Source organism: Thermothelomyces thermophilus, chromosome 1 (assembly GCF_000226095.1).
Source record: "Thermothelomyces thermophilus ATCC 42464 chromosome 1, complete sequence".
Classification (NCBI taxonomy): Eukaryota; Fungi; Ascomycota; class Sordariomycetes; order Sordariales; family Chaetomiaceae; genus Thermothelomyces; species Thermothelomyces thermophilus.
The window spans coordinates 6,182,746-6,206,229 of record NC_016472.1 but is presented as its reverse complement, the minus strand read 5'-3'; the positions used below and the strand labels follow the sequence as shown (position 1 = coordinate 6,206,229).

The window sequence follows — 23,484 nt, the reverse complement described above, 5'->3', positions numbered from 1 at the left end:
AGACTTAGCTAATAGTTAAACTAACTTAGCGGTCAGCTAACCAGTGGTCACTACAGATCACAGAGAATACAGACTGGGAGTTCAAAGTCGTCGACGCACCAATGATGGCATGGCGGCCGGGGCCTGGGACTGAGACATGTTAGCTCAATCTAGACCTGGCTGTGAGGGGGTTCACAATTTGTTGTTCAACATCTATCAATGTTTGCTTGTACTCCGTATTTAAAATGAATAAGGTACTATGTAGTGTACGTATGTATGTGCCCGAACGTTAAATACAAGACTCTACTACTACCAGGCCAAGTTGGCGTGTGTCTCGACTTACCGTGGTATTGAACTCAACACACTGCGTTGCAACACGGAGGATAGTTACCGGAGAAACCAACCGGCACTTGGTTGAGCATGACGTCGGCAGCTGGCCCGCCAAAATTCGTGGTGTGGTCTGCTGGCGTTGGCTGGGGTTTGTTGCTGTGCAATGGGCTGCTGAAAGCCAGCGGCGATCCGTGCTGAAGGTGGGGTAGTTTCCTGCTACACTAGTGCAATTGGCTACTTACCTCCCGCCAAGGCGTGGCTGTTTAAGAGTTTGCGTCATCCAAGGGTCTTCGCTGGAGATCGAGACCCGCAACAGCTTGGTCCCACAGCTGGACAACCACTTTCTCAAGGCAAGCGGGACGGAAATGTGGTGTGGTTTGGTCGACAAGACGCGCGACAGGATAAATGGTGGCGTTGGGCATCCACCCGCCGACGTAACCAGAGCTGGTAGTCGCTTTACTATTATTTTGGCCCATGGACGATAAGTGGCTGTAGCCCTGCTCACCTCGACATATACGGATTACTTCCTCGATTACCTGTGTTCAAGAGCTGGTCCAGTCCACCACCAATCGTACCTTCCAACACGGTGTGTGTCACGCCCTGCTTCCCGCCCCATCACCCTTTGCGGTGACCATCTGAAGTTGAATTTGAAAACGTCACCATAGCAGGCCTGTCTGGGACGACTCCAGACGTTGCACAATCTTCGCTTGCGGTGCAGACCAGGATCTCGTTCTGAGCAGCACCCAAAGCACGGCTTTAATCAGTCGCAAAGGTGGCCAGTACAACCACCCAGCAGCAATCATAACTTAATTTTTTCCTTATTTTCTTTACCAATTTGCGACAGTCTACGTTGAGCTTCGTTTGGCATCTCCCAATCTCTTTCCCGCCAGGCTTGTTTGAATAGAGTATTTCTCTAAATCTTTTTTCCCCCCATCTGCTCCCCCAGACGAACATCAGGAGTCGCAATGTCGCGCAGTAAGTCTCGACCCCCCCTTGCCCGCATTTTGGAGGGATGGGGGCTGCCCTAACAACCGCCTTCAGCAACGGGTCTGGCCCCGGCAGCGCTGCTGCTCCTTGCCGGCTCCCTCCTCCTCCTGTGGTTCGTGATCCTCTCGGGCGTCACGGACACCTCGCCCCTCCGCCAGACCTACTTCCTCCGCGCCGATACCTCGGGCATCCAAGGCGCCCGGCCCGTCACGCAGTGGACCTACTTCAAGACCTGCGGCGAGGGCAACACCGACTGCGGTCCCGCCCGCCCGGGCCTCCCGCTCGGCGACGCCTGGGCGAGCAACGCCCGCGGCGCTCCGTCCGACCTCATTGGCCGCTACGGAAACGACACGACTAGCTACTACTACTGGTACATGTGGCGCTTCGGATGGGTCTTCTTCCTCATCGCCCTATTCTTCGAGGTCCTGGCCTTCTTCTCCGGATTCCTCGCCCTGTGCAGCAGGCTGGGCTCGACCTTGGCCTGCCTGATCTCGCTCGTCGCTCTGTTCTTCTTGTCGATTGCCGTCTCTCTGATGACGTACGTTCTGCCCTTCCACCCCCCGGGGACCCCCCAACCCTCTCTCACCTTCCCCCCATCACCCACAATTTTGTCTCTGTTCGGTCCCCGAAAACGAAATGAAACAAAAAAAGAAAGCCAGAATCTAACCACCAAAACAGGGCTACCTTTGTCAAGATGCGCAACGTCTTCACCAGTGAGGGCCGCAGCGCGTCGCTGGGCAGGTGGGCGTTCGGCTTCAGCTGGGGCTCCTGGGCCGCCCTGTTCATCAGCACCATCCTCTTCTGCCTCTCCCGGCATAAGCGCAGAGACACGACGACCGCCGCACCCGCGACCACCGGCACCACTCGTCGGGGCTGGCCCTTCGGCCGGCGCACCGCCAGCCGGAAGTCGTACGAGGGGCGCCGGGTGAAGGACGAGTATGCGTGAGAATGAAGAGAACAAGTTTCTATCGATCGGTTCAAGACAAATAGGAGATGTGCAACGATTATGCGATGAGGCGAACAGGCTGATAGATCACTAAGGGGTGAGATGATAATGATGCTGACGACGACGACGACGACGAAGTTGTTGTTGTTGTTGTTGCGGGTGGGACGTTGAAAGTGGTAATAATGATGGACGGCAGTGACGGAGAGCTTGCAATTCACTCGGCGCAAGCCAGCCTCGTTTTTTATGATACCAACAGCATCCGATGCTTTACCTGTCTGAAGACCTTTTCAAAATTTGTTCTTCTAATCAATCGCTGATTAGCGGGAAATGCTTTAGGTGTAGCGGGACATTCCTTGGCCATAGTTTAGGATAGATCCCTTTAAAGTTTGTCAAGGGCGAAACGAACTGCAAATCTTCCTCTTCTTTCTCTGTTCCATAAGGACCATTAGCTCCTTGAAGAGCGTTCCAAACTGCTCCTCTGACTGCTGACTGCTTCAATTCAGCTCCCCTTGAAATTGAAGTAGCCTCTCCGGATGCCATGTAACTGCAACGAACTGCCGATTGAGGTGACGGATGCAGATGATAAGAAACGAGTGGGGAGGAAAAGAAAAAAAAAAAAGAAACATGGAGAGCGCCTTGAATCCACATACCGCAGGAACAATCCACCCCCCAGCAGCAGCAATCATACCAATGTCGGTATACCACGGTCTAGACCCCAAGGTGACATGTTGACGTAGGAGAAGTTGGGGGAGTGCTCATTCACCAGGAACAAGCACCGAATGCCCCTTCACATTCGCCAGGGAGAAAAGGAGGAAAAAAAGAACACAGCCCCAACTAGGGACAAGGTAAAGAACTCATCTCCGTCTCGGACATCTACCCCCGTCAATGAGCATCCTAATCTACCTGCCAACACCACCGAACCCAGACCGGCGAGACCAAATGGAAGGAGGAAAAATGAGGAAGAACTAGTGACAAGAAAAGGAACAGGAGGGCGGATGGAAAGCCCGAAAATCAGCGCTCTCCTAGCGGGCTAGCCATAGGGCTAAGGGTATCCAGAGGCGCGGCATGCAGCGCCGGCTTTTTTGCCTCCTCCTTCAGGAGTCCGTCTCGCTTGCGCTGCAGCACGGCCTTGACCCACTCGGCCACCTCGTAGTCCCCTTCGCGCACCTGGCCCGAAGGATTATTTAGGCTCAGCGAGCCCGTGGCGTCGGCGAGGGCGTCGTCAGCGGCAGCCTCCTCGGCCTCGGCATCTTCGGTGATTGTCTCGGGCTTCCCGAGAGACTTGATCCACGGGTGAGCGAGCAGCATTGGGTAGGTGTGCCGCTTGTGCGGGTTCTTGTTGAGGCAGCACCGGACAAAGTCTTGGGCGAGGGCCGAGTAGCCGTCGGAGGGGAGGTCGGGGGGGTCACCTTCGACGATGGCCTGTCGAGTTGAACATGGATTAGATATACTTGAGACCCGAATATTGTTTTGGGCAAGGGATTGGATGGATGCTTACGCTCAGTTGGCTGAAGATGTTGCTGGATACCTCGGGCGGGTAAGGATACTTGCCCATGGCGCACTCGATGATGGTCAGACCCAGACTCCAGATGTCGCTCTGCACGTTGTACGTCCCGGAGGCGGCGCCCGCGGCCAGCGCGCCGCCGCTGATGCGCTCGGGTGCCATGTAGCTCTGACAGCCAATGTTGGTCTTGGCGATACTCGCTACCAGGTTGCCCGACACGCCAAAGTCGCAAATCTTGACCTGCCCATTGGTATTTACCAGGATGTTGGTTGGCTTGACGTCGCGGTGGATGATGTTGTGGTCGTCCTTAAGCGTCTTGAGGCCGACAATGGTGGCGAAGGTGATCTTGCGGAGCACGTTTTCTGGTATCCCGCCCGCGTACAGCTTGTCAATGCTGCCGCCGTCCATGTACTCGATGCACATGTACACCGCGCCTTCTTGGAAGAAGGCACCGTAAAAGTCAATGATGTAGGGCGATACACATTCGTGGAGAATGACGAGTTCTTTGAGAATGGTGGTGAACTTGGCTTCGTCGAGTTCCAGCCGAATCTCCTTCATGGCCATGATCACGCCTGACGTCGCCCTGCTCCCGCCAGAGGCGCCGCTTGATGGTGTATCGTTGGGTGACTCGTCTGTCTCGTTAGAGGATTGCGAGGAAACCGACGGCCGAAATTTGCTCAATCCTTGGCCGAACCGCGGTACTTTTGGCCTGGCGTGCCTGACCTTGTACACGGTGCCGTAATTGCCCTTGCCGAGCTCGTCCAGAACGTCAACCTCGTCAAGCGAGATGGAGAACGTCTGCCCGTTGGCAAAATTGACCCCTGTTCCTGTGATGGTCGCTGCGCCGTCAAAGGTGATCCAGCCCTTGTCTGCATCGATGTAGTTCTTGAAGTCGCTCAGTTTGGAGCCCCGGCCTTCCCCGTTCAGTGACGGCTGGTTTTCCGCGTCGTCTCCAAGATCCCGCAACTTTGGTGGGGCGGCAGCAGGTGAAGAGGCCCCTTGTCCGGGGAGGTTGCCTAGCTTCATGGCCCGCCTCTCGCTCAGGCTTGGGGGTTTCTTCGAGCCTGGGACTGAGGGAGCCGACTTCGGGAACGCAGGAGGCAAGGGCCGGGACACGCCTCCCGGCATCTTGAGGTTGGACGGCATGCCGCCGGCTAGCCCGCCGGCGCTGGGTCCTCCCACGTTCATCTGCCTGCCTATACTACCCATGTTCAGGTTCCCTGCAGAAGGGCTGGACCGGGCCGCCATGTTCATGCGCTGCTCTTGAAGGGCCCGCGCCCTCTGCATGATATCAAACGGCAGGCTCGATGCGCTAGGGGTCGGTCTCCTCGCCGTGTTCAGAAGCCCGGTGACGCTCGAGGTAGGGCTCATATGGCTGGAGTTTTGCGGGTCCGAGACTGTTCTCAACGACGGTAACCGGCGGGGCAGTTCGGCGGGAGAAGGACTGGGCTGCGCGTCGGAGCTCGAACTTGGGATGTCGAGGGGCGTGCTCGCCTCCGAGTCGTCGCCAAGCGAGCCCGGCGAGGTCGGGTTGCTCGGGTCATACTCATCCGCCGGCGTGGTGGGGTCGGTATTGTCGTGATGGCCGGCCATGGTGCCGGTATTTCAGAAAAATAGGAGGATGTCCCGTTTCTACCTGCTGCTCGACATACACCGTGGAGGAAATGATTTTCCTTTGCGAAAATAAAACAAAAAAAAATCCGGCCTTGTGGTGTGTTGAGTAATCGTGTCCGGAGTCGAGACAGCGAGATAGAAGATGGTGGGGTTGAAGGCGGCTTTTGGAAGGCCGCGCTCTCACCAGATGGTCGACGAGAACCTTGTTGGGTACAAACCCTCAAATTTGCCCAAGACCTGGAGGAAAACGCTATGAAAAATGTCGATGGCGGAATTGACCGAGTTCGCAGCAGCCGAGCTCAAGGAAAAACCGAACACGGCCCAAAAGGAGAGGTCGCAGGTTGACGATGGGGCTTGGGCCGTAAGAGGGATCGAGGTCGAAGAAACGGCTTCCAAGTCCTGTCGGCCTGTGCGGGCGGCTGAGCCGACGTATGAGCGCTGTGATTGGCCACGAAGCGGCCGGATGGAGTTCTAGAGAGGCGGTTCTGGGAGCTGTGACAAACGAGACTTATCGGCGCACCCCAAGGTTAATAAGGCTCCTTGTCTTGCCCAGGAGCAATTGTCGGCGACTCCGCTTGGAAACAGGAACCGTTGAGTTCGACCTTGCACCGGAGAGGAGCCCAAGACTCAGGCAATGGATGTTCATCCATTCGAGCAAGGCGAAACCTAAAATTCCTGGCCTGCCAATCAGCATGGCAGTGTGGCGCCGGTAGGGGCTTTTGCTCCGGTAGTTAACCCCTCCATGGTCGGTTTGTCTTGCTCCACGCCTGCCAAGATGCGACTTCCAGGCTCGCGTGTAACGACCAAGGGGCGAAAAGTGCGGTGGCACCGGGGATTGGCCGCAATGCCCTGCTGGGTATAACTGATTTGGTTAGGTATTGAGAGCCGCCTCTTCCCGAATTAGAGAAGTATTGGTGAAAAGGGCCGTGAGGTTGGTAGAATGGACACGAGACAAGGGCGGAAGGCAAAAACCGCATACGGAAGCTTGTTCCTTCTGACGACTGCGCACACTTAACATGTCTGCCTCGAGACGATGTGCGCCCGCTTGGGCCGCCGAACCGGTTTGTTGTAATCCGTACTTTCGGATGCCTCATTCCCTAGAGCAAGATACCCGCTTAGGCAGTCGCAGCCACGCAGTATGACGTCCATAAACCACGCGTGCGGAGACCGGCGATGTGGCCGGTGGCTCCAATTGGAGGGCCGCCCAACGCTTGCCGACACCTGCAGCAGCAGCCAAGCAAGAGATCTTCACAATGGCCGCTTAGTGCACGTCACCCTGCTGGAAGCCTGGGCAGCTAAGATGCGAAATCAAGTTGCTTTTTTTCGTCTCTTCTTCTCACTGACCGTCGAAACGACCCTGGACGTGTACTAGGCAGTCCGAGTCGATTCAGTCGTGCGGCTGGGTTTGTCGAGCACAAGCATAGCTCACCGGCTAGTAGTGGCTTGTGGTTCCGAGAGGACGAAGCCAATTATAGCGGGCCTGTCTTTTAGAAGCTACTTCGTACTACCTACGCAGCAAAGAACAGGACATTTTGTGATCGCGATGTTCAGTGGCTAGCCCATTGACAAAGCACTTTGTCAAACCTGCCTTGTGTCGTTACCAACTAGCCGCCTAAGACAAGTGAATGGAACAGAACATTTGAAGCACTCGCCTTCACTAACCTACCGCGTATTGTATGCGCAGTTCTGTACTGCGTATGTGCGGATTGGTTATCAACCATCACCCATTGCGGTTGATGCAGCCCCGCCAGGCATGATTAGTGTAAGGTGATTGCTTGCTAACCTGGAACTTGCCCTATTTGGGGTAGACATGTGGCTGTGAACCTGACCGTTCCGATATTCCGACGAGCCACAGGTGGCGAGGTTGTAGAAAAATTGTACGGAGTACTAACTACACTCGAAAGAACGAAGACTGCAAGTCGAGCCGAGCTACGAGATCTGCGACGACGTCCTTGAGTGCCTCGGCAACGATGTCGGGATGCAAGTGCCCCTCTTTGTAACTCCTGATCTGCACTGATAACGCACTCAATATTTCCCCAACAAAGGCCAGTGGTGGAGTTCAATGTCGGACGCCCTTGGCTGCTTGGCAGGTCCTTGATCGACTGCGGCGGCCCGATGGCGTTTTTGCCGTGCGTGCTGTGGCTTCGCTGCAATTGGTGATGGTGCCATCCAAAGCCCGAAGCCTGCATATCCTCTCTCTGCATTGAGTATATTTGAGAATCGGATTGCGACAGGAGCAGCCAACCGGAAGCGGAGTCAGAAACGCGTCTCAATCAGGAGGGTGGTGGAGAAGGCCGCCCGACGAACACTTCGAGATGACTTAGTCAGGTTCAGGCCAAAGAGAGAGTTCCAGAGACTTGTACGGTAGTAATAGGGTTCTTAAAGGGCCTAGGCATGTCCAAAACACCTCTCCTTCTCACTTTCCCCCTCTCTTCTCCTTCACTCTTCTTTGTTGTCGCTGCTCTTATTCGGTTTGCATCGCAACCTACTCTACGACGCCCAGTAAAACCGATCCCGCGGATCTCCCGCTGTTTCCTTTGCGTCTGGGGCTTAGCAGCGTCACTACCGCTGCACGTTTTGCGATTCAAGCGTCTGCTGGGAGCTTGGCACCTCCTTGGCAGCTCCTTGGCGTTACTTGGCGGCCAGATCGAGAGGCACAGCAAGTCGGCCGGCGCTTGTAGTGAGACACCTTCCGTTGTTTGGGCGTTTCTAGCTCTTGGGCAGGTACCGCACTAACACTTGGCTGCGCCTTCTGTTGGCGTTAGTTATCGCGAGACGCCACTGCCGTCTTCAGCGAGAGCCAATCCATGCCACCACGCGGGAGAGATGGCGTTCTCAGCAATTGCCCGATTGTCCCATTGCAATGCGGCAATGCACAGGAAAATATCCTTGCGCAGTTATAAGGCGTTGCCCAGGGCGCCTTCTTAGTTTCTTCGTTTCCTTACTAATTTTCTGACACTTTGCTGTCTCGCTTGGGCACCCAGCTCCACACAACTCCCTTCGCGCTGTCCCAGGGCGCTTCTCCTTTTTTGGGCCGCCTATGACAACATTGCAGTGCAGGGGCGATATCTCGGGCTCTACTCCGTATAAGCACCCGGGTCTACGCTAGCTCCGGCTTTTGCCCTCTTCCGAGCTTCAGCATCCAATTCATCACCCGTTCTCATCGCCATTAACCAGCGCCAAACCACAGGGACTTTTGATGGGCTTCTTGGACATCCGGGCGCCGACGTCGTTTCGGCTCTCGTTGGGCGATGCCTGGGACCCTGCATCGATGACCACTGGGCCTTCGCCCTTTGTCATTTTCCAGAAGCAGCCGCAGGAGACCCACCCCTCCATCGGCAACCTGGTGCTCCTTGTGGTCGGCGCCGTCCTCCAGGTCGTCTGCGTTAGCTTGCCCGGTTACATCATCGCGCGCCTGGGCCACTTTGACGCCGAGAAGCAGAAGTTCCTCGCCAACCTCAATGTCATGCTATTCACGCCATGCCTAAGTATGCATGCTAACCGCACCGTGATGCGAGATTCTGCCGATTGTCGGGTTCTAACAAGCGCCTAGTCTTCACCAAACTCGCCTCGCAGTTGAATGCCGATAAGCTCATCGAACTCGGCGTTATCCCCATCATCTTCGTCATCCAGACCTTTGTCTCGTACATCGTCTCGAGGGTCGTGGCGAAATGCTTCGGCTTCAACCGACGGGCCTCCAACTTCGTGACGGCCATGGGCGTGTTCGGCAACTCCAATTCGCTCCCCATCTCCCTTGTCATTTCGTTGTCGCAGACATTGAAGGGGCTGCACTGGGATAAAATACCGGGCGACAACGACGATGAAGTGGCTGCGCGGGGCATTCTCTACCTGCTGCTCTTCCAGCAGCTCGGTCAGCTGGTCAGATGGAGTTGGGGTTACCACGTCTTGTTGGCACCGAAATCCAAGTATGAAGAGTACAACGACGAGGCCATCGAGGAGGGCCGCCATCGCGACGAAGAGGTGGAGGATGCAGACGAAACGCAGGGGCTGATTGAAGGCATTGACATACTCCACGAAACCGAGACGCACGAGCACGAGCACGAGCACCATCGGTCTTCGAGTCCCACACGCACGGACGATTCATCGGCCCGTTACGAACCAGCCGGAAGGACGCCTGTCGGGGGTTCCTCGGGCGCGTCGCCCAACGACTCAGAGGATGAGGAGCAGCATGACGGGGTATGGAAGGCGAATGGAAAGCCGTCCGCGGACGAACTTGGATTGCACAGCCAGCTCGAAGGCCACGAAGATTTGGACAGGATGCTCTCTTTTCCTCGCATCAACAAAGCCGACGCGTTGGAAGCGAGGCCGGGCATCAAAGGCGTCCCCGTGAGGTTGCGACGCTTCATCCGACGGTGGGAGCTCAAGATCTGGGACTCCCTCCGCGCCGCCGGCCGGCGTGCGTACAACTCCCTCCCGCGCCCCATCCAGGCCACCCTCACGACGCTGTACCGCGCGTGCCAGCGCGTCTACCGATTCCTCTGGGACTTCATGAACCCGCCACTCTGGGCGATGCTCATCGCCGTCTTTGTCGCCTCCGTCCCCGACTTGCAAGCCCTCTTCTTCCGCGAAGGGTCCTTCATCAAGACGTCCGTCACGAGCGCCATTAGCTCCTCGGCCGGAGTCGCGGTCCCCCTGATCCTCGTCGTCCTCGGCGCCAACTTGGCACGCAACACGCAGGTCAGCGATGACGAGACGGACCCGGAGGAGAAGCAGATCGGCACGCGCCTGTTGGTGGCCAGCCTTATCAGCCGCATGCTGCTGCCGACGCTCATCATGGCTCCCATCTTGGCCCTGTTCGCCAAGTACGTGCCCGTCAGCATCCTCGACGACCCCATCTTTGTCATTGTCTGCTTCCTGCTCACGGGCGCCCCGAGCGCCCTGCAGCTGGCGCAGATCTGCCAGATCAACAACGTCTACGAGACCATCATGGGGAAGATTCTTTTCCAGAGCTATGTTGTCTGGTTAGTCGCTACCACCCCACACACCCGCGCACGATTTCAACTTCCACTCGAAACCCGAATTTCAATGTGCTAACAGTTGGTGATGACAGGATCATTCCGTCGACGCTGATTCTCGTAATGTGCGCGTTGGAGGTGGTTGAATGGGCTAAGTGAGTGTGTGTTCCCACACAGGTTTGGGTGATGGTGGGATTGGAAATCGCATTTTCGTCTCATATTGGGGTTTCTCAATCTGTTCGACTGGCTTTGAGCGCGGAGACCGTAACTTCTTTGGGTCCGGTGATATTGGCGTTCATGGGCGAAATGGCTGCATAGATGTATGCCTTCGTGGGCTGGCTGGGTGGAACATTGCTCTTCCGTCTTTTATCTCCGTGGCTGCGGACCCAAACTGGGAGTTGGCGGGTGGGGAATGGCATTGGATTTTGTTCGCTATCAGCAGCATTCAACGGTTTGTTCACCGGGGTTAGAAGGAAGTTTCGGGGCACAAATCGACGAAAGCCCAAAGGGGGAGGCAAATGGTGGGATGGACAGGGCATTTATTGGGGATTACTGCGTACTATGCAGTATTTCGTGATAGGGCCATGTACACTACGAACCAGGGTTATATCGGGATGATTTTTTTTTTTTTTTTTTGGGGGGGGGGGGGGGGGGAGGGGAGGAGGGGGGGTGTTTGTGAGTGGGCAAGAGGTCCTACAGGGAAAGCGGAGCGACTTGCCTAGTTTGTTAACTACCTAATTAGGTGATATAAAGTTCGATTCATTCTACACACATCCTGCTAGACGAGTCCCAGTCCGTTGTATTTGGTGGCCTCGAACACTGAGCGGTCTTCTCGTCAGAGACCATATCAACTCTTCCCATCCTGCTCATCATCATCGATTCGTTTTATTTCCCAGATGAAATCAGATCAATACAGATGAGAAAGCCTAGCCGTACACGGTGCCACCCCTATTAGGGCACCCCATTCACGACCGCTTCTTGCCCCTCAGGCGCTGCAATGACCCAGTCCGTGACGCCGCCCTTCCAATCCGCGATCCTCACGTCCCGTATCCCGACCACGATAACCCTCACATCATCCCCCACCGCAAACCTGCCTGCACCGGCGCCGCTGCCGTTGCTATTTCCACCACCGCCTTGCCTCCCCTCCTCCGCTCCTCCATCCGCAGTAGCAGGGGGGGCGGCAGCGTCGCCGCGATCAAAAAGCCCCGCGCCCGTATCCACCGCGCTGTCGAACGTGTTGTTCTCGAGGTGCACCTGGCGGTAGTAGCGTTCCTCGTCCGACCCGCGCTCGACCAAGCGGGCACTGCCGTTGATGGTGGCGCTGATGGAGGAGACGGCCGAGGTGTTGAGGTTGAAGAGAAGGGCGGCGAGGGAGGAGTGCGGCTCGCGGTTGGGCGAGCGGGAGGTGCCGCCCGCGTTTTCGGAAGACAGGCGGCGGGCCTGGGAGGTGGGTGTTGGGCGGTGCGAGACCCCTATATATATAGGGAGATTGCCGATGGTTGGTTAGCTGCGTGGGTGATTGGCTGAGGGAAGAGGATAGGAGGGGTAGAGAGGGAAAAGAAGGGGGGGGGGGTTGGTGGCGAGCGAATGGAAAGGGACAAAAGAAGGGGCGGCGGCGTGCGTACAGTCGTGGACGAGCAGGGAGACGTTGGGGTTGCTGGCGAGATTGTTCATCTTCTTGCTGGCTGGGTTGGTGGTCATGATGATGACCGGGGAGCGCGAGTAAGGGGACGACGGGAGGTAGGTGTAGTTCATCAGAGATACGTGTGGGATGTTGTTGGAGCATGTCGCCAGGTGGAGGAAACGGGCGTTCTCGAGACACTGCACGACCTCGGGCGGTAACGAGGTCGTTACACGCACGTTGGTGTTGCCAGCCGAGGCTTCATGGCTGAGAGGTATTTGCTGCTCCATGGTGGTGGTCTGGTGTTGTCGTAAAGATATGCGTCGAGTTGTGTTTGAGTGATACCGTGGGTGGTTCCTCAAGACATGTTATCTCAGCCGGAGTATCTCGGATGTCTATCTGACGAGTAACATGGGCTGAGGATGGTGGGAATGCTGCAGTTGACGGCAAATCATCCAGGGTGGGGTAAATGAGAGCCAACTGTTACCCCAGAAAGGATGACTAATGCGGGGTAGTTGGCAGCTGGCCTGTCGCCTGTGAACAATGACGTTGATGCCCCAAAAGACCCTGTATTCCCCATAAAACTATAATGCGCAGGTACCATTAGTGTGGACAGAGACTACGGCCCGGCAGCGACGATGCTGAGCTAATGGCACGCACCTGAAAACTTAGGGCCCGGAAGCGCGTAATTGCATAGAAAGTATGTACATTTAAAAAGCCCAGACTGCATTGGGTCTGGGAACAAATTGAGGATTGGTCACGGGGGCTCATTCAGTTTGCTTTGGCTCAAGTTTTGGATCAGCGTGAAGTACTTTCAGGAACCTGGAGTCAGGGGTCCACGGCTACTGTCGGCGTTCCGCATCCTCGGTATTCCCTTGTATGCTGCCTTCCCGACACCAGCAGCAAAACCTCTGGGATTTTCCATTCCCAATTCCTCTCTCTTGCTCTCCTTCCTCCCTCCCTCATTCCACCACAAGTCATTGCAGCTGCTGCCCATTCCAGCATCACACAATGCGGTCCCTCAAACGAACATCACGCCGCCTCCGGGCAACCCCGCTCACCACTGCCCAGCCGCCGACCCCGTCCTCCCCATTCCTCCTCCAGCGGCGCCCGGTCTCCACCCATCCCGCCAGCTCCAACACCACCACGACCGTGACCCCGATCAAGTCGCTGCTGATCGCCAACCGCGGCGAGATCGCCCTGCGCATCGCGCGCACCGCGGCGGCCATGGGCATCCGCACAACCACGCTGTACACGGACGTGGACGCGGGCTCGCAGCACGTCAAGGCGTCCTCGCCACACGCCCTCGCCCTCGGCCCGGCCGCGTCGGGCTACCTCGACGGCGCCCGCATCGTGCAGCTTGCCCGCCAGCACGGCATCCAGGCCCTGCACCCGGGGTACGGCTTCCTGTCGGAGAACGCCGCGTTCGCGCGCGCCTGCGAGGAGGCCGGTATCGTCTTCGTCGGCCCCCCAGCCCGCGCCATGGCCGACATGGGCGACAAGGCGCGCAGCAAGGAGATCATGACGGCCGCCGGCGTGCCGTGCGTCCCCGGGTACCATGGCCCCGAGCAGGCACCGGCGGAGCTGAGGGCCCGAGCGGCGGAGATCGGCTACCCCGTGCTGCTGAAGAGCGTCAAGGGCGGCGGCGGGAAGGGGATGCGCATCGTGCGGAGCGACGACGAGTTCGAGGCGCAACTGCGGAGCGCGCGCGCCGAGGCGAGGGCGAGCTTCGGGGACGGCGGGGAGGTCATGCTGGTGGAGAAGTACGTCGAGCGGCCGCGGCACGTCGAGGTGCAGATCTTTGCCGACAAGTACGGAAACTGCGTGGCGCTGGGCGAGAGGGATTGCAGCGTGCAGAGGCGGCACCAGAAGATCTTGGAGGAGAGCCCCGCCCCGTTGCTGGACGACCTGACGAGGCATGACCTGTGGGACAAGGCGCGCACGGCGGCCCTCGCGGTCGGATACGTGGGGGCCGGGACGGTCGAGTTCATCCTGGACAAGGACACGGGCAAGTTCTACTTTATGGAGATGAACACGCGCCTGCAGGTCGAGCACCCCGTCAGCGAGATGGTCACGGGCACCGACCTGGTCGAGTGGCAGTTCCGGATCGCCGCCGGCGAGCGGCTGCCGCTGACGCAGGACGAGATCGAGGCGCGTATCCTCGAGCGCGGCGCCGCCATCGAGGCCCGCATTTACGCCGAGAACCCCGACAAGGGCTTCTTCCCCGACTCGGGCAAGCTGGTGCACCTCGTCACCCCCAAGACGGATCCCGACGTCCGCATCGACGCTGGGTTCGTCGAGGGCGACACCGTGTCGGAGGCATACGACGGCATGATAGCGAAGCTGATCGTGCGCGGGCGGGACCGCGAGACGGCGATTCGCAAGCTGGAGCTGGCGCTGCGCGAGTACGAGGTCGTTGGTCTCAGCACGAACATCGAGTTCCTCAAGCGTCTGTGCCGCAGCCAGGCGTTCATCGACGGAGACGTCGAAACCGGTTTCATCGAGCACCGGAAGGACGAGCTCTTCCAGCCGAGGCACATGTCGGACGAAGTATTTGCACAGGCAGCGTTGGGCCTTCTCAGCTCCCAGATCAAGTCGAATGTCACTGCCGGACCGCACGGGGGCACCCTCGGGTTTGGCGAAAAGGGGCTACAGAACACGCGCAAGTTTGCCTTTAGCGTGCGGAACGATGCCGCCGCCGCCGCCGAGGAGAGCGAAGCCGAGGTTGTCCAGGTGGAAGTCACCCAGCAGGGGAATGCGCTCTACAGTGTGTCAGTCGCGCGAAACAACAGCCGGACGCCCATCGTGTTCGAGAACGTTGTCAGTGAGCCGTCGCTCACTGGCGCCACCAAGACCAAGATCACCTCCTTCTTCCCCATGGCGCGCATCGAGTCGACCGTAGTGCAGGACCCGGCTGCTCCGGAGAAGCTGACCATCTTCCAACTGGGTGAGAAGACGGAGCTAACGCTAGTGCCGCCCGGCTGGTTTGATAAGGCGCTGGGGCTGAAGGAGGTTGTGGGCAGCGTCGTGGCGCCCATGCCGTGCAAGATCTTGAGGAATGAGGTTGCCGAGGGGCAGACGGTGGAGAAGGGAGCTCCATTAGTAGTGTGAGTACTTGTGCCCTCCACCTGGACGATATCGAACGAGACATGTTAACCCCCGGACTCTGCAGTATCGAGTCGATGAAGATGGAGACGGTGATTCGATCTCCACAGAATGGTGTTGTCAAGAGGCTAGCACACAAAGAAGGGGTACGTCTTCCTTTACTGCGGAACGTTAGCAAGCCATCATGTTACTAACCCGAGAGTAGGATATCTGCAAGGCCGGCACGGTTCTGGTCATTTTTGAAGACGCTGAGGGCAGCAAGTCGGCCCAGTGATGACGACCAAGGGGTCGGTTACTGTGGGACTACGGGGTTCTCTCTTGGATACCGTTCGCAAGAAATCGGCTTTTGGAGAGCTCCTTTTGTCAGGTTATCATTCAATACAATGGCATGGTTAATGAGATGCATGTTGGCTATTATATTCAATTTTTGCAACACATTCTGTGTCCGCTCATCGGCCTATCTTCTCGCGCGTGCTGTTAAAACTAGATATCTGTATGCAAACGGGGAATTCCTGGCTCTCGAGAGGCCTGGATGTAGCGAGAAAGAAAGAGAACGCGGTGCCATGAATAAGTGCAAAGCAGGCCATGGCACAAGCAGGTTCAGACGGCATCTTGGCATCTTGATAGACGTGCCTGAGCACGGACAGGTGGTTTCCAAAAAAAAAAAAAAAAAAAAAAAAAAAAAAAAAAAGGAACGTTCTTTTTCCTCTTCAGAGGAAGTACGGAACAAAGCCGAGTGCAACGTTTTTTAGCACGGCTCTTTTTGATGCATTGATGCGGCAAGAGCTCTGCTGCCCGGTGTCTACGTACGTATGTGCATACCTGTATATACACACATAGAATGGGTGGCAGGACGAGCTTTCGACTTACCGTCTCTTATTAACGAGCTAATTCGCAGACTTCCTGAGCCCCCCCGTCTGAAGTTGCACTGTCCCCGTGAACTACTCCGTACGGCTAGTTATCACTAATCCGCACGCTAAATAAATACCGAGGCACCCCACACCTGCACATCAGTTCGCTCAGGAGCCGACAGGGGGATTGGCCAATGGGGGTTAACGGCGCAAGCCGCGAATTTCCTAACCCGAGCGGGTTCTCAGGTCCCATCCATGCATGCTGTGCGACACCGGCATTAACCCAGTCTTGGATCTTGCCGGACCCGGACCCGGACCACCGCAAACATTGTTCTTCTGGTCGAGGAGTCGCAACAACCATGGGCTCCAAAATACAGTACCGCCACCTGCTGAGGCTGGCCCGGCGCCGGCAAACGGCGCTTCCCGCCAGATTCCCTCCAACAACGCCGTCGCTCCTCGTGTCGCGGTTCCAGCACCTCCAGCCCTTCTCGACCTCCCCGAGCACGCGGCAAGAACAGCGGCACGAACCCAGCCAGCATTCCGCGTTAGGAGGATCCGCCGCCGATTCCACGGCGAAAACTGCAGCACCGACGGCGACGGGCTCACCACCAACAATACCACCATCTCCTCCTCCTCCGACCGACCCTTCCCTCCCCGCAGGCCACGAGCAACAACAAGAACAACAGAGCACCAAGAAGAAGAAGAGGCCACCACGTCAGGCCCGTGGCCGCCTCTTTCTCGCCCTAGCCAGCACCCTCGTCGGCCTGTCCCTCGGGTCCGCCGTGCGCGTGCTGGTGTCCCCCCCCAACCCTCCGGAACCGAATACAGAGGAGGATGAGTACACGATTCGAATCATCCGCGAGCAGGCGGCCAAGCTGCCGATCGTGCAGCAGATGACGGGCGACCCGGAGCAGTGGGAGTGGTGGGACGCGTACGAGTCGCTGCCGGCGGAGCACCGGGCGCAGCACATCTCGGCCTCGGCGCTGGCCGGGTCGCGCGGCGTGGGCGCGTACCAGCGCGTCTTCTGCAACCGGAGCACGGGCGAGCTCGTGAGCGTCATCCACTTCGGCAGCGCCACCACCAGCTGGCCCGGCGTCGTCCACGGCGGCTGCCTGGCCACCATCGTCGACGAGAGCTGCGGCCGCGCCGCCTTCCGGGACCCCGAGTGGGGCGGCCGCGTCGGCCTGACGGCCCGCCTGACGCTCGAGTACAAGAAGCCGACGCTGGCCAACAACTTCTACGTCGTCCGCGCCCGCGTCCGCCCGGACGAGGAGCTGCCCGAGTCGGAGAGGGGCAAGAGGCACTACAAGTGCTGGATCGACGCCAGCATCGAGGACGCCCGCACCGGCACCGTGACCGTCACCGCCGAGGCGCTCTTCGTCGGCGGCAAGGGCAACGGCAAGACGAAGAAATCCCCGCTTGGCGGCGACGAGGCGCGGCAGAAGCATGTCAAGTTCTGAGGTTACGGTGGCCACGGCCGGTGGTGGCGGTGGCGGCGCGATGGGGGTGGTGGTGGTGGTGGTGGTGTTGCGATGGTGATACCTGGCGATGGCGATGGCGGTGGCGGTTGCATCAATTGGAGTCTTATTTTCACCACGAGGGTCATGGCATCACTAGACCGCGAGGCGTTCGAGGTAGCAGGCGACATTCAACGGTGGCAGTCGACGACGACGGTGATGGGAATCATGAATATCTCAAGTTTTCAAGATTTGCTTCCCACGATACATATCACCGACCCCCGCCCCTCGACTTAAGTTCAGCGGTGGACGGGAGAGGGGCGGTTGGCACCCGTGAACCTGGGCATGGGCTGCGAACATCCATTAGATGCTCTTATCTGGATTCTAAAGAAGACATAGCGTATCATTTCGTTCTTGGTGTAGACGACGGATAGAGAACGCAAGCAAACCGCTACAAAACATTTGGGGTTATTTTGGAAGGTTGGTCATTAATACAGCCTCTATTAGTCAGACCTGCTACGACGCGGTTGAGAATCTTGCAAGTGAAGCTCATTTTCGTTACTATTTTATGAAGAACATTGGTAGATCTATCTGGTTCATAATTAGATCTGCTTTCCTGCTAGGAGTTTTAATAGCTATTAATGCCTGCTTGATTCGAAAATTTTGAGTCTGTAAAGAGGATGAGAAAAATAGATTTCAAAAATGAAAAAGAGGGAAAGAAGGAAAGAAGGAGATAAAAGAGAATAATTACAACTTTGGGGACTACTCTGACAACTATTAATTTGGTTTCTTTTCTCTGGTTAAGTATTAATCTGATAAAGATGAACAACCTTCCTATTAATTACCAATTTATCAGGGCAACACCCTATACATTCTTGAAACCTGCCCTTTACCTACGACGAGCGGATGTTTTCTAAGATAGCATTGAGAGAGCTTTTAAGGCCTCGTGAAAGAGGGATCGCTACCTTGACCTATCTCTTTATAGCCATTTGAAGGAGATAACAAAACATTAGTTGTCAACCGACTTAAAGAGAGTGAGCGCCATAAGCTTCTGGCGCAAGTGGAGAGGGAAAATAACTACGTGATTATGCAGTCGCTCCCCCGATTCAGAGAGTGAGGTTGCCAGTGTTTTCTTTCCATGGGACAAACCGGTCTAGAGCGCCCTAGGAGCCTCAACTTCGAGTTTTGTTAATTAGAGGTCTTGTAGGATTGGGACTTCCGTTTTCGTTCAATTTTTTATAAAAAAACTTTTTTTTCATCAAAACAAAGTCTCTTTACACCCTCACAATGGAACGGCTGTACTGAAGACTAGGAGAAGGCCAAAGTGTGTTATCTTGTTGTTGATGGCCTTACTTTCTTCGCCCTAGCTCTGCTTGAATAGGTACATCCTGATGACGTCTGACCCGAGCGGTACCATAAAATGGACCTTTGAAATGTACTCTAGTATGCAGTATTACTCCGTACAAGTATTTTCCTCCTTCCATGTTACCGGTATGATGGAACCCTGTCTCAGACACATCACACCCTTTTGATCTCTGTCCACCCTCCCCCTCCCTTGACCACGGTAGCACAAAAGCATATGCGCGCAGTGCAAGCACCGAGTGTAAGCACCGCACGGGCTACCAGCGGGCAGGATCGGGTTGACTCGATTCACTGAAGCAGCGGAGTGTCTACTCTGTCCACAAAACAAGGAACAGAACCTGAACAGGGCGTCCATCACGCTGCTGTGTAACACGAGAGCAGCCGTAACTACAGCTCTGTGCACAATTTTGTGATTCAATTCCTTCGGACTCTCGGATAATTAATTGGCGATTGCTTACTGGCCCAGGGCGCGCTGCGCTACATACTGTTCGCTTCCGCAGGTGGATGCAGTTAGAATGCAGCAACGTGGCACCGACCAGCTGGGTACGGTACACGGAGCCGTTCGGGCGGCGGTGTAACACCGTTTGTTTGTCTGACCACCCAAGAAATCCCAGACGGCTGGGCGGTTAAATGACAAAACGCGACAACTCATCAGCTGAATGTATGTACAGTGCATCCATGAACATGTACCGGTACATGGACGTCCTTCGCCGACAGATATGCTGCAGTGATCCTTTTCCAAGCAGATGGTTGATGCGGTCAATAAAAATGCAGCTCGATCAACACGAGGTATGCATGCGCCCTGATGCCTATCATCTACACCTCGCCAAACACCGACATCAATGCCCAGACCGCCCAGCCTTGATCCTTCGGAAGAGGGATTTGACCTAGGCCACCCTCCTTGCTTGCTGGGACTGCGAGCGTAGCGTATGTATGTTCATACAGACATACACTACGGAGTACACAATGTTGAACGGATTAGTCGCCCTTTTGTTGCGCGCGACTCTTGGCTGTTGCAGGGAGCGATCTTCGAGCAAGGGAGGAGCGGTCAAGTTCCGTTACAGTAGCTGTTGTAAAATGATCGTATCTCGCTTGCATCAACGAGCCAGTTATGGGCGCAGTCGGAGTTAGCTCCGGGGTGTTCAACCGTTTTCGTAACGGTGGGATGAACCGAGAGACCTCGTGGGATGTTAAATTCGGAGGGACCCTTCGGCTCCGTTTTCTTCTTGGTCGCCCCCCCAAATCCACCTTCCCTGGAGGCTGTTGGGAGCTAGTGTAGTCACACATGATCCATGTCCAGACTTCCGCCGGGGGGGTGTGGGGGAGGGGTGGAGGGGAGGGAGGGAGAGGAAGGGCTGAAGGGGCGTACACTAATAAGGGCGCTTTTTGACCAACGAGGCTGCATGCGCTCTCCCTCCACGTGCAGCTGTGTGATGTGATGGGAAGCGTGGGCTGGCCAGGCCCCAACCGGATGGATCACGTTCCGACGCCCTGGAACTCATCCCACCAGATTTGCGGATCGTCACTGGCCCTTTGCTGGTTCATCCTTTCCTTTTTTGTGCATCTTCGCCGGCGCGGCCAAGGTTGACGCTCTGCCTTAGCGTGAAGTATGTAAGCCGCCCGTTGAAGCAGAAGGGCCAGGCATCTTGGGACGCGTAGTTAACACTGACAGAACGTCTTGACGGTGGCGGTGATGCGACAACCCTTGCGGCGTTGAACCGGCTAGCAGTGTGGTGCCTTGGTTTGCCATGGCGTGTCCCTATTGCTGACGGGCGTCTGCAGCCCAGAACAGCGCGCCCTGTTGGGAATGCATGATGAACCCGAAGCTGTCAGGCAGGAATTGCGAGCTAATTGTTCTCTTTCGGAAAGAAGAGGGGGTTGGGGGGAAGGGTACGCCGAACTCGCATGTGCCTGGCTATTATCTCCCTCCGACAAGTCCCCCCCTTGCCCAACCTTTCAAAAGTTCTAGGATCAGCGACAAGGATAGCGAAGTCCTCTTCCGCCCGTACTCACTGACCGTTGGTTGGAGCTCTCTGGGTGGCTGCGAGAGCTCCTGTTCCCAAAGGTTGGAAAACGTATGTGTGATTTTGCAATGCATATGCTAGCCGGGTCAGCTGCTATCCCACAACCTCCGTAGCCCCGTCATGGCTATCAACAACGCCTCATCGGTTCTGATACCCCTTGTGCCCTGATTCGGCAACACGTTCACCCAGTGATCGAAGAGTTCCTTGGTCCTCGAGCCAGAAATGCCCATCTCGCTCAGCTGCGGGTCATTCATTGCCGCGTACTCCAGGCCGCGTGGGCCGCCAAAGATAACAATCAGGTGCTTGAAGTCGGCCTGCTCGTAGCTGGGAAAGGCTTTCGACAGCGGCACGCCGCGCTCCGATGTGCCGATGCTCAGATCATAACCATCTTCGTACGGGCTTTCGGTAAGCACATTGGACAGTGACGAGGCCCTGCGCACGCTGAAGCCCCAGAAGTAGCCGCCTTCTGTCCTTGGTGCGGTCGGGTGCACCGGCTCGGGTGTCCCGCGAGGGTCGTCCGGCATCTTGAGAGTTAGCCGCGTCTTGGGAGGGATCGACTCCGCTATGGTAACAGTATTGGGCATGCCGATATCCACGACCGTGCTGAGATGTTGAGCGTTAGCGGGCAGCCCGGGAATGTGCATGATTAGCAGGTTAGAGCCTACCCCTTCCCTCCCTTTGGTGGGGTTTCCAGCGTCATGCCTTCTCGGTACGGTAGCCACTCGTCCTTGTGCGGATGGTGCGGCATGTCGAGACTCGGGAGCAAACCCTGGGAGCGCAGGTTCGGATGGAGGGGAAAGAGCACTTTGCGCATGAATGGCGGCGTCTCGAGGTAATTCAGGATGTGATCCATGAAGTGAGCCGGGTCCACATCGCCAGTGTAGGCATCTGGGTCGGCATTGGTGATGCGCTTGTCCATGGGGCTGTCGTCATACACGACAACCTCGTCGACGGAGAAGATGGCCAGGGCACGCGCAACGCGACCGACGTTGGTTGTCCTCTGCTCTCGTGTTACGCAGCTGGATGCGAGTTAGCAGGTGGATGATGCATGGTCGCTAAAGACGGAAGCCGTACTCTGTGATCAAGCTGGTGGGCACCGCAATCGAAACGGTCCATTCCCTGGGAACTGTTGGCCTAAAACGGGCCGGCGCCCTGAAGTTCGACGCATCGCCGCCGTCCTCGGTATCCAGACGGCGTTTCTGTCAGTGTCAGCCATTCTCCGAGGCTCTGAACACACAAATTGTCTGGACACTCACCTTTGATTGGTGCTCGTATGGCGGCATAGCAAATTACACTCACATAAACAACGTCAAGAGAGTGGTACTATTCGGCAAATCACCCAGCTCGAACCCAAAACACGATTGCTGGAGCAATGAATCCACACGTTCTGGATGCCCCAGAAGTTTTGGCTGGAAAGACCGGCAGAATTTCGCAAATCTCGACCGCCTTGCGGATCTCTTACAGGGGTTAAGCGGATTAAGACCCTAACCCTCGGCCTTATCAGTCGATCTGGCCAACTATCAATGTTCAATTGCCCGAAGCTGCTGGGTGACTTAGGTACACTACTAACTCTGGAGCCTGCCGCTGACACCATCAACTTCCAAGCTTCCACGCCGACACCTGCTCTGATCCACAACCATCACCTCCCCGACATCCTGAGCCATGTCTACGAAGATCACATCACCGGCGCACTGGCGCCAAACCCTCCGCTCTCATGCGATCGTCATCGCTGACTGTAAGCGCCTCCGCTCAACCCCCCCCCCCTCCGAGGGTTCGTTCGAAGAGCTATCGAATCGTATGTATGCAACTTGATTAACATTGCGACAGTCTACGCCGACTGGTGCGGACCCTGCAAGATGATCGCGCCGACGTTCGAGTCGCTGGCGACCAAGCACGCCAAGCCGAACAAGATCGCCTTCGTCAAGGTCGACGTCGACAGCCAGGGCGAGGTCGCGCAGGAGCACGGCGTCCGCGCCATGCCCACCTTCCTGATCCTGCGCAACGGCACCGTCATCAACACCATCCGGGGCGCCAACCCGCCCGCCCTCGTCGCCGCCGTCGGCGAGGCCGTCAAGCTCGCCGGCCCCGGCGCCGGCGGCGGCGCCGCCTTCTCCGGGACCGGCCACAGGCTCGGCGGCAGCGGGGTCGGGCGGCCGAGCGTGGCCAGGCCGGTCGGCGCAGGGTGGAGTCTGAAGGGCTTTGTGGAGGGGCTGATTGCCTTCTTTGGGCTGTACTTCTGGTCGCTGTTCTCGGTGAGTTTCTGGCTCTACCCATCTGGCGGGCCGCGTGCTGCTGCTGCTGCTGCTGCTGTTTGGTATGCGGTGTGGTATGCTGTGTGCTATCGCTAACCATGCGTGACAGCTCGACCCCTACAAGGCGGCAGAGAACTCGCCGTTCCGTAAAGGAAACGCGCCATCAGCCGCGAAACCGGCAGGCGGCGGAACTAGGCCTGGCGGCAGCCGCCCCGCGTTCAAGACGTTGGCAGACTTGGGCAGCTCATGATGGTTTTTTTTTGTTTTGTTTTTTGGGGCTTGGGGTTTATATAAACTTGGAGTACAGGGCGTTCTTCGAGCGGCATAAGGGAGGTTTGCTATGCATTTTGTACGTTTCTCTTTATCGATACTAATCGAGTCAATCTCATGTGTTCACTGTGATTTATTGGTCTTGCCATTCGCTCTGTCCAAGTTGTTGCTATTGTTCTTGTTTGCCACACTAGGGATGCAATCAC

General features: G+C 56.8%; 8 protein-coding genes across 8 annotated transcripts; 5 read left to right on the top strand and 3 right to left on the bottom strand.

Moving 5' to 3' along the window:
- The first annotated feature begins 756 nt into the window (after positions 1-756).
- Positions 757-2,395, top strand: MYCTH_2297348 (uncharacterized protein). Its single transcript, XM_003659810.1, has 4 exons — positions 757-895; positions 1,256-1,284; positions 1,351-1,834; positions 1,975-2,395. Exons 2-4 carry the CDS (start codon positions 1,275-1,277, stop codon positions 2,240-2,242), a joined length of 762 nt encoding a protein of 253 aa, XP_003659858.1. The 5' UTR covers positions 757-895; positions 1,256-1,274; the 3' UTR covers positions 2,243-2,395.
- Positions 2,396-3,071: 676 nt separating this feature from the next.
- Positions 3,072-5,565, bottom strand: MYCTH_2297347 (uncharacterized protein). The gene is made up of 2 exons (XM_003659809.1): positions 3,741-5,565; positions 3,072-3,664 (listed from the first exon to the last, which is right to left on the bottom strand). Exons 1-2 carry the CDS (start codon positions 5,337-5,339, stop codon positions 3,254-3,256), a joined length of 2,010 nt encoding a protein of 669 aa, XP_003659857.1. The 5' UTR covers positions 5,340-5,565; the 3' UTR covers positions 3,072-3,253.
- Positions 5,566-8,559: 2,994 nt separating this feature from the next.
- Positions 8,560-10,495, top strand: MYCTH_2115405 (uncharacterized protein; the record flags this gene model as incomplete). The annotated part of the gene is made up of 3 exons (XM_003659808.1): positions 8,560-8,848; positions 8,914-10,342; positions 10,432-10,495. The coding sequence occupies 3 exons, from the start codon at positions 8,560-8,562 to the stop codon at positions 10,493-10,495; spliced, it is 1,782 nt and encodes a 593-aa protein (XP_003659856.1).
- Positions 10,496-11,287: 792 nt separating this feature from the next.
- Positions 11,288-12,247, bottom strand: MYCTH_2123512 (uncharacterized protein; the record flags this gene model as incomplete). Its single annotated transcript, XM_003659807.1, has 2 exons — positions 11,288-11,776; positions 11,936-12,247. The coding sequence occupies 2 exons, from the start codon at positions 12,245-12,247 to the stop codon at positions 11,288-11,290; spliced, it is 801 nt and encodes a 266-aa protein (XP_003659855.1).
- Positions 12,248-12,896: 649 nt separating this feature from the next.
- MYCTH_2297338 (uncharacterized protein) lies at positions 12,897-15,428 on the top strand. The gene is made up of 3 exons (XM_003659806.1): positions 12,897-15,064; positions 15,130-15,208; positions 15,268-15,428. Exons 1-3 carry the CDS (start codon positions 12,969-12,971, stop codon positions 15,334-15,336), a joined length of 2,244 nt encoding a protein of 747 aa, XP_003659854.1. The 5' UTR covers positions 12,897-12,968; the 3' UTR covers positions 15,337-15,428.
- Positions 15,429-16,190: 762 nt separating this feature from the next.
- MYCTH_2297337 (uncharacterized protein) lies at positions 16,191-17,597 on the top strand. Its single transcript, XM_003659805.1, has one exon. The coding sequence runs from the start codon at positions 16,273-16,275 to the stop codon at positions 17,371-17,373; it is 1,101 nt and encodes a 366-aa protein (XP_003659853.1). The 5' UTR covers positions 16,191-16,272; the 3' UTR covers positions 17,374-17,597.
- Positions 17,598-20,842: 3,245 nt separating this feature from the next.
- MYCTH_2115401 (uncharacterized protein) lies at positions 20,843-22,039 on the bottom strand (the record flags this gene model as incomplete). Its single annotated transcript, XM_003659804.1, has 4 exons — positions 20,843-21,359; positions 21,422-21,775; positions 21,831-21,955; positions 22,013-22,039. The coding sequence occupies 4 exons, from the start codon at positions 22,037-22,039 to the stop codon at positions 20,843-20,845; spliced, it is 1,023 nt and encodes a 340-aa protein (XP_003659852.1).
- A 379-nt stretch (positions 22,040-22,418) lies between these two features.
- Positions 22,419-23,390, top strand: MYCTH_2089248 (uncharacterized protein; the record flags this gene model as incomplete). The annotated part of the gene is made up of 3 exons (XM_003659803.1): positions 22,419-22,491; positions 22,584-23,008; positions 23,118-23,390. 3 exons carry the CDS (start codon positions 22,419-22,421, stop codon positions 23,256-23,258), a joined length of 639 nt encoding a protein of 212 aa, XP_003659851.1. The 3' UTR covers positions 23,259-23,390.
- Positions 23,391-23,484: the final 94 nt, after the last annotated feature.

What these genes read in the sequence shown, in the direction of transcription:
- MYCTH_2297348 (XM_003659810.1), top strand. An exon ending in ATTGCCGTCTCTCTGATGAC is followed by an intron (nt 1,835 to 1,974) that starts GTACGTTCTGCC and finishes CCACCAAAACAG; the next exon opens with GGCTACCTTTGTCAAGATGC.
- MYCTH_2297347 (XM_003659809.1), bottom strand. Translation starts at nt 5,339, where the DNA reads ATGGCCGGCCATCACGACAATACCGACCCCACCACGCCGGCGGATGAG. An exon ending in ACATCTTCAGCCAACTGAGC is followed by an intron (nt 3,665 to 3,740) that starts GTAAGCATCCAT and finishes TCAACTCGACAG; the next exon opens with GCCATCGTCGAAGGTGACCC.
- MYCTH_2297338 (XM_003659806.1), top strand. Translation starts at nt 12,969, where the DNA reads ATGCGGTCCCTCAAACGAACATCACGCCGCCTCCGGGCAACCCCGCTC. An exon ending in AAGGGAGCTCCATTAGTAGT is followed by an intron (nt 15,065 to 15,129) that starts GTGAGTACTTGT and finishes CGGACTCTGCAG; the next exon opens with TATCGAGTCGATGAAGATGG. An exon ending in GGCTAGCACACAAAGAAGGG is followed by an intron (nt 15,209 to 15,267) that starts GTACGTCTTCCT and finishes ACCCGAGAGTAG; the next exon opens with GATATCTGCAAGGCCGGCAC.
- MYCTH_2297337 (XM_003659805.1), top strand. Translation starts at nt 16,273, where the DNA reads ATGGGCTCCAAAATACAGTACCGCCACCTGCTGAGGCTGGCCCGGCGC.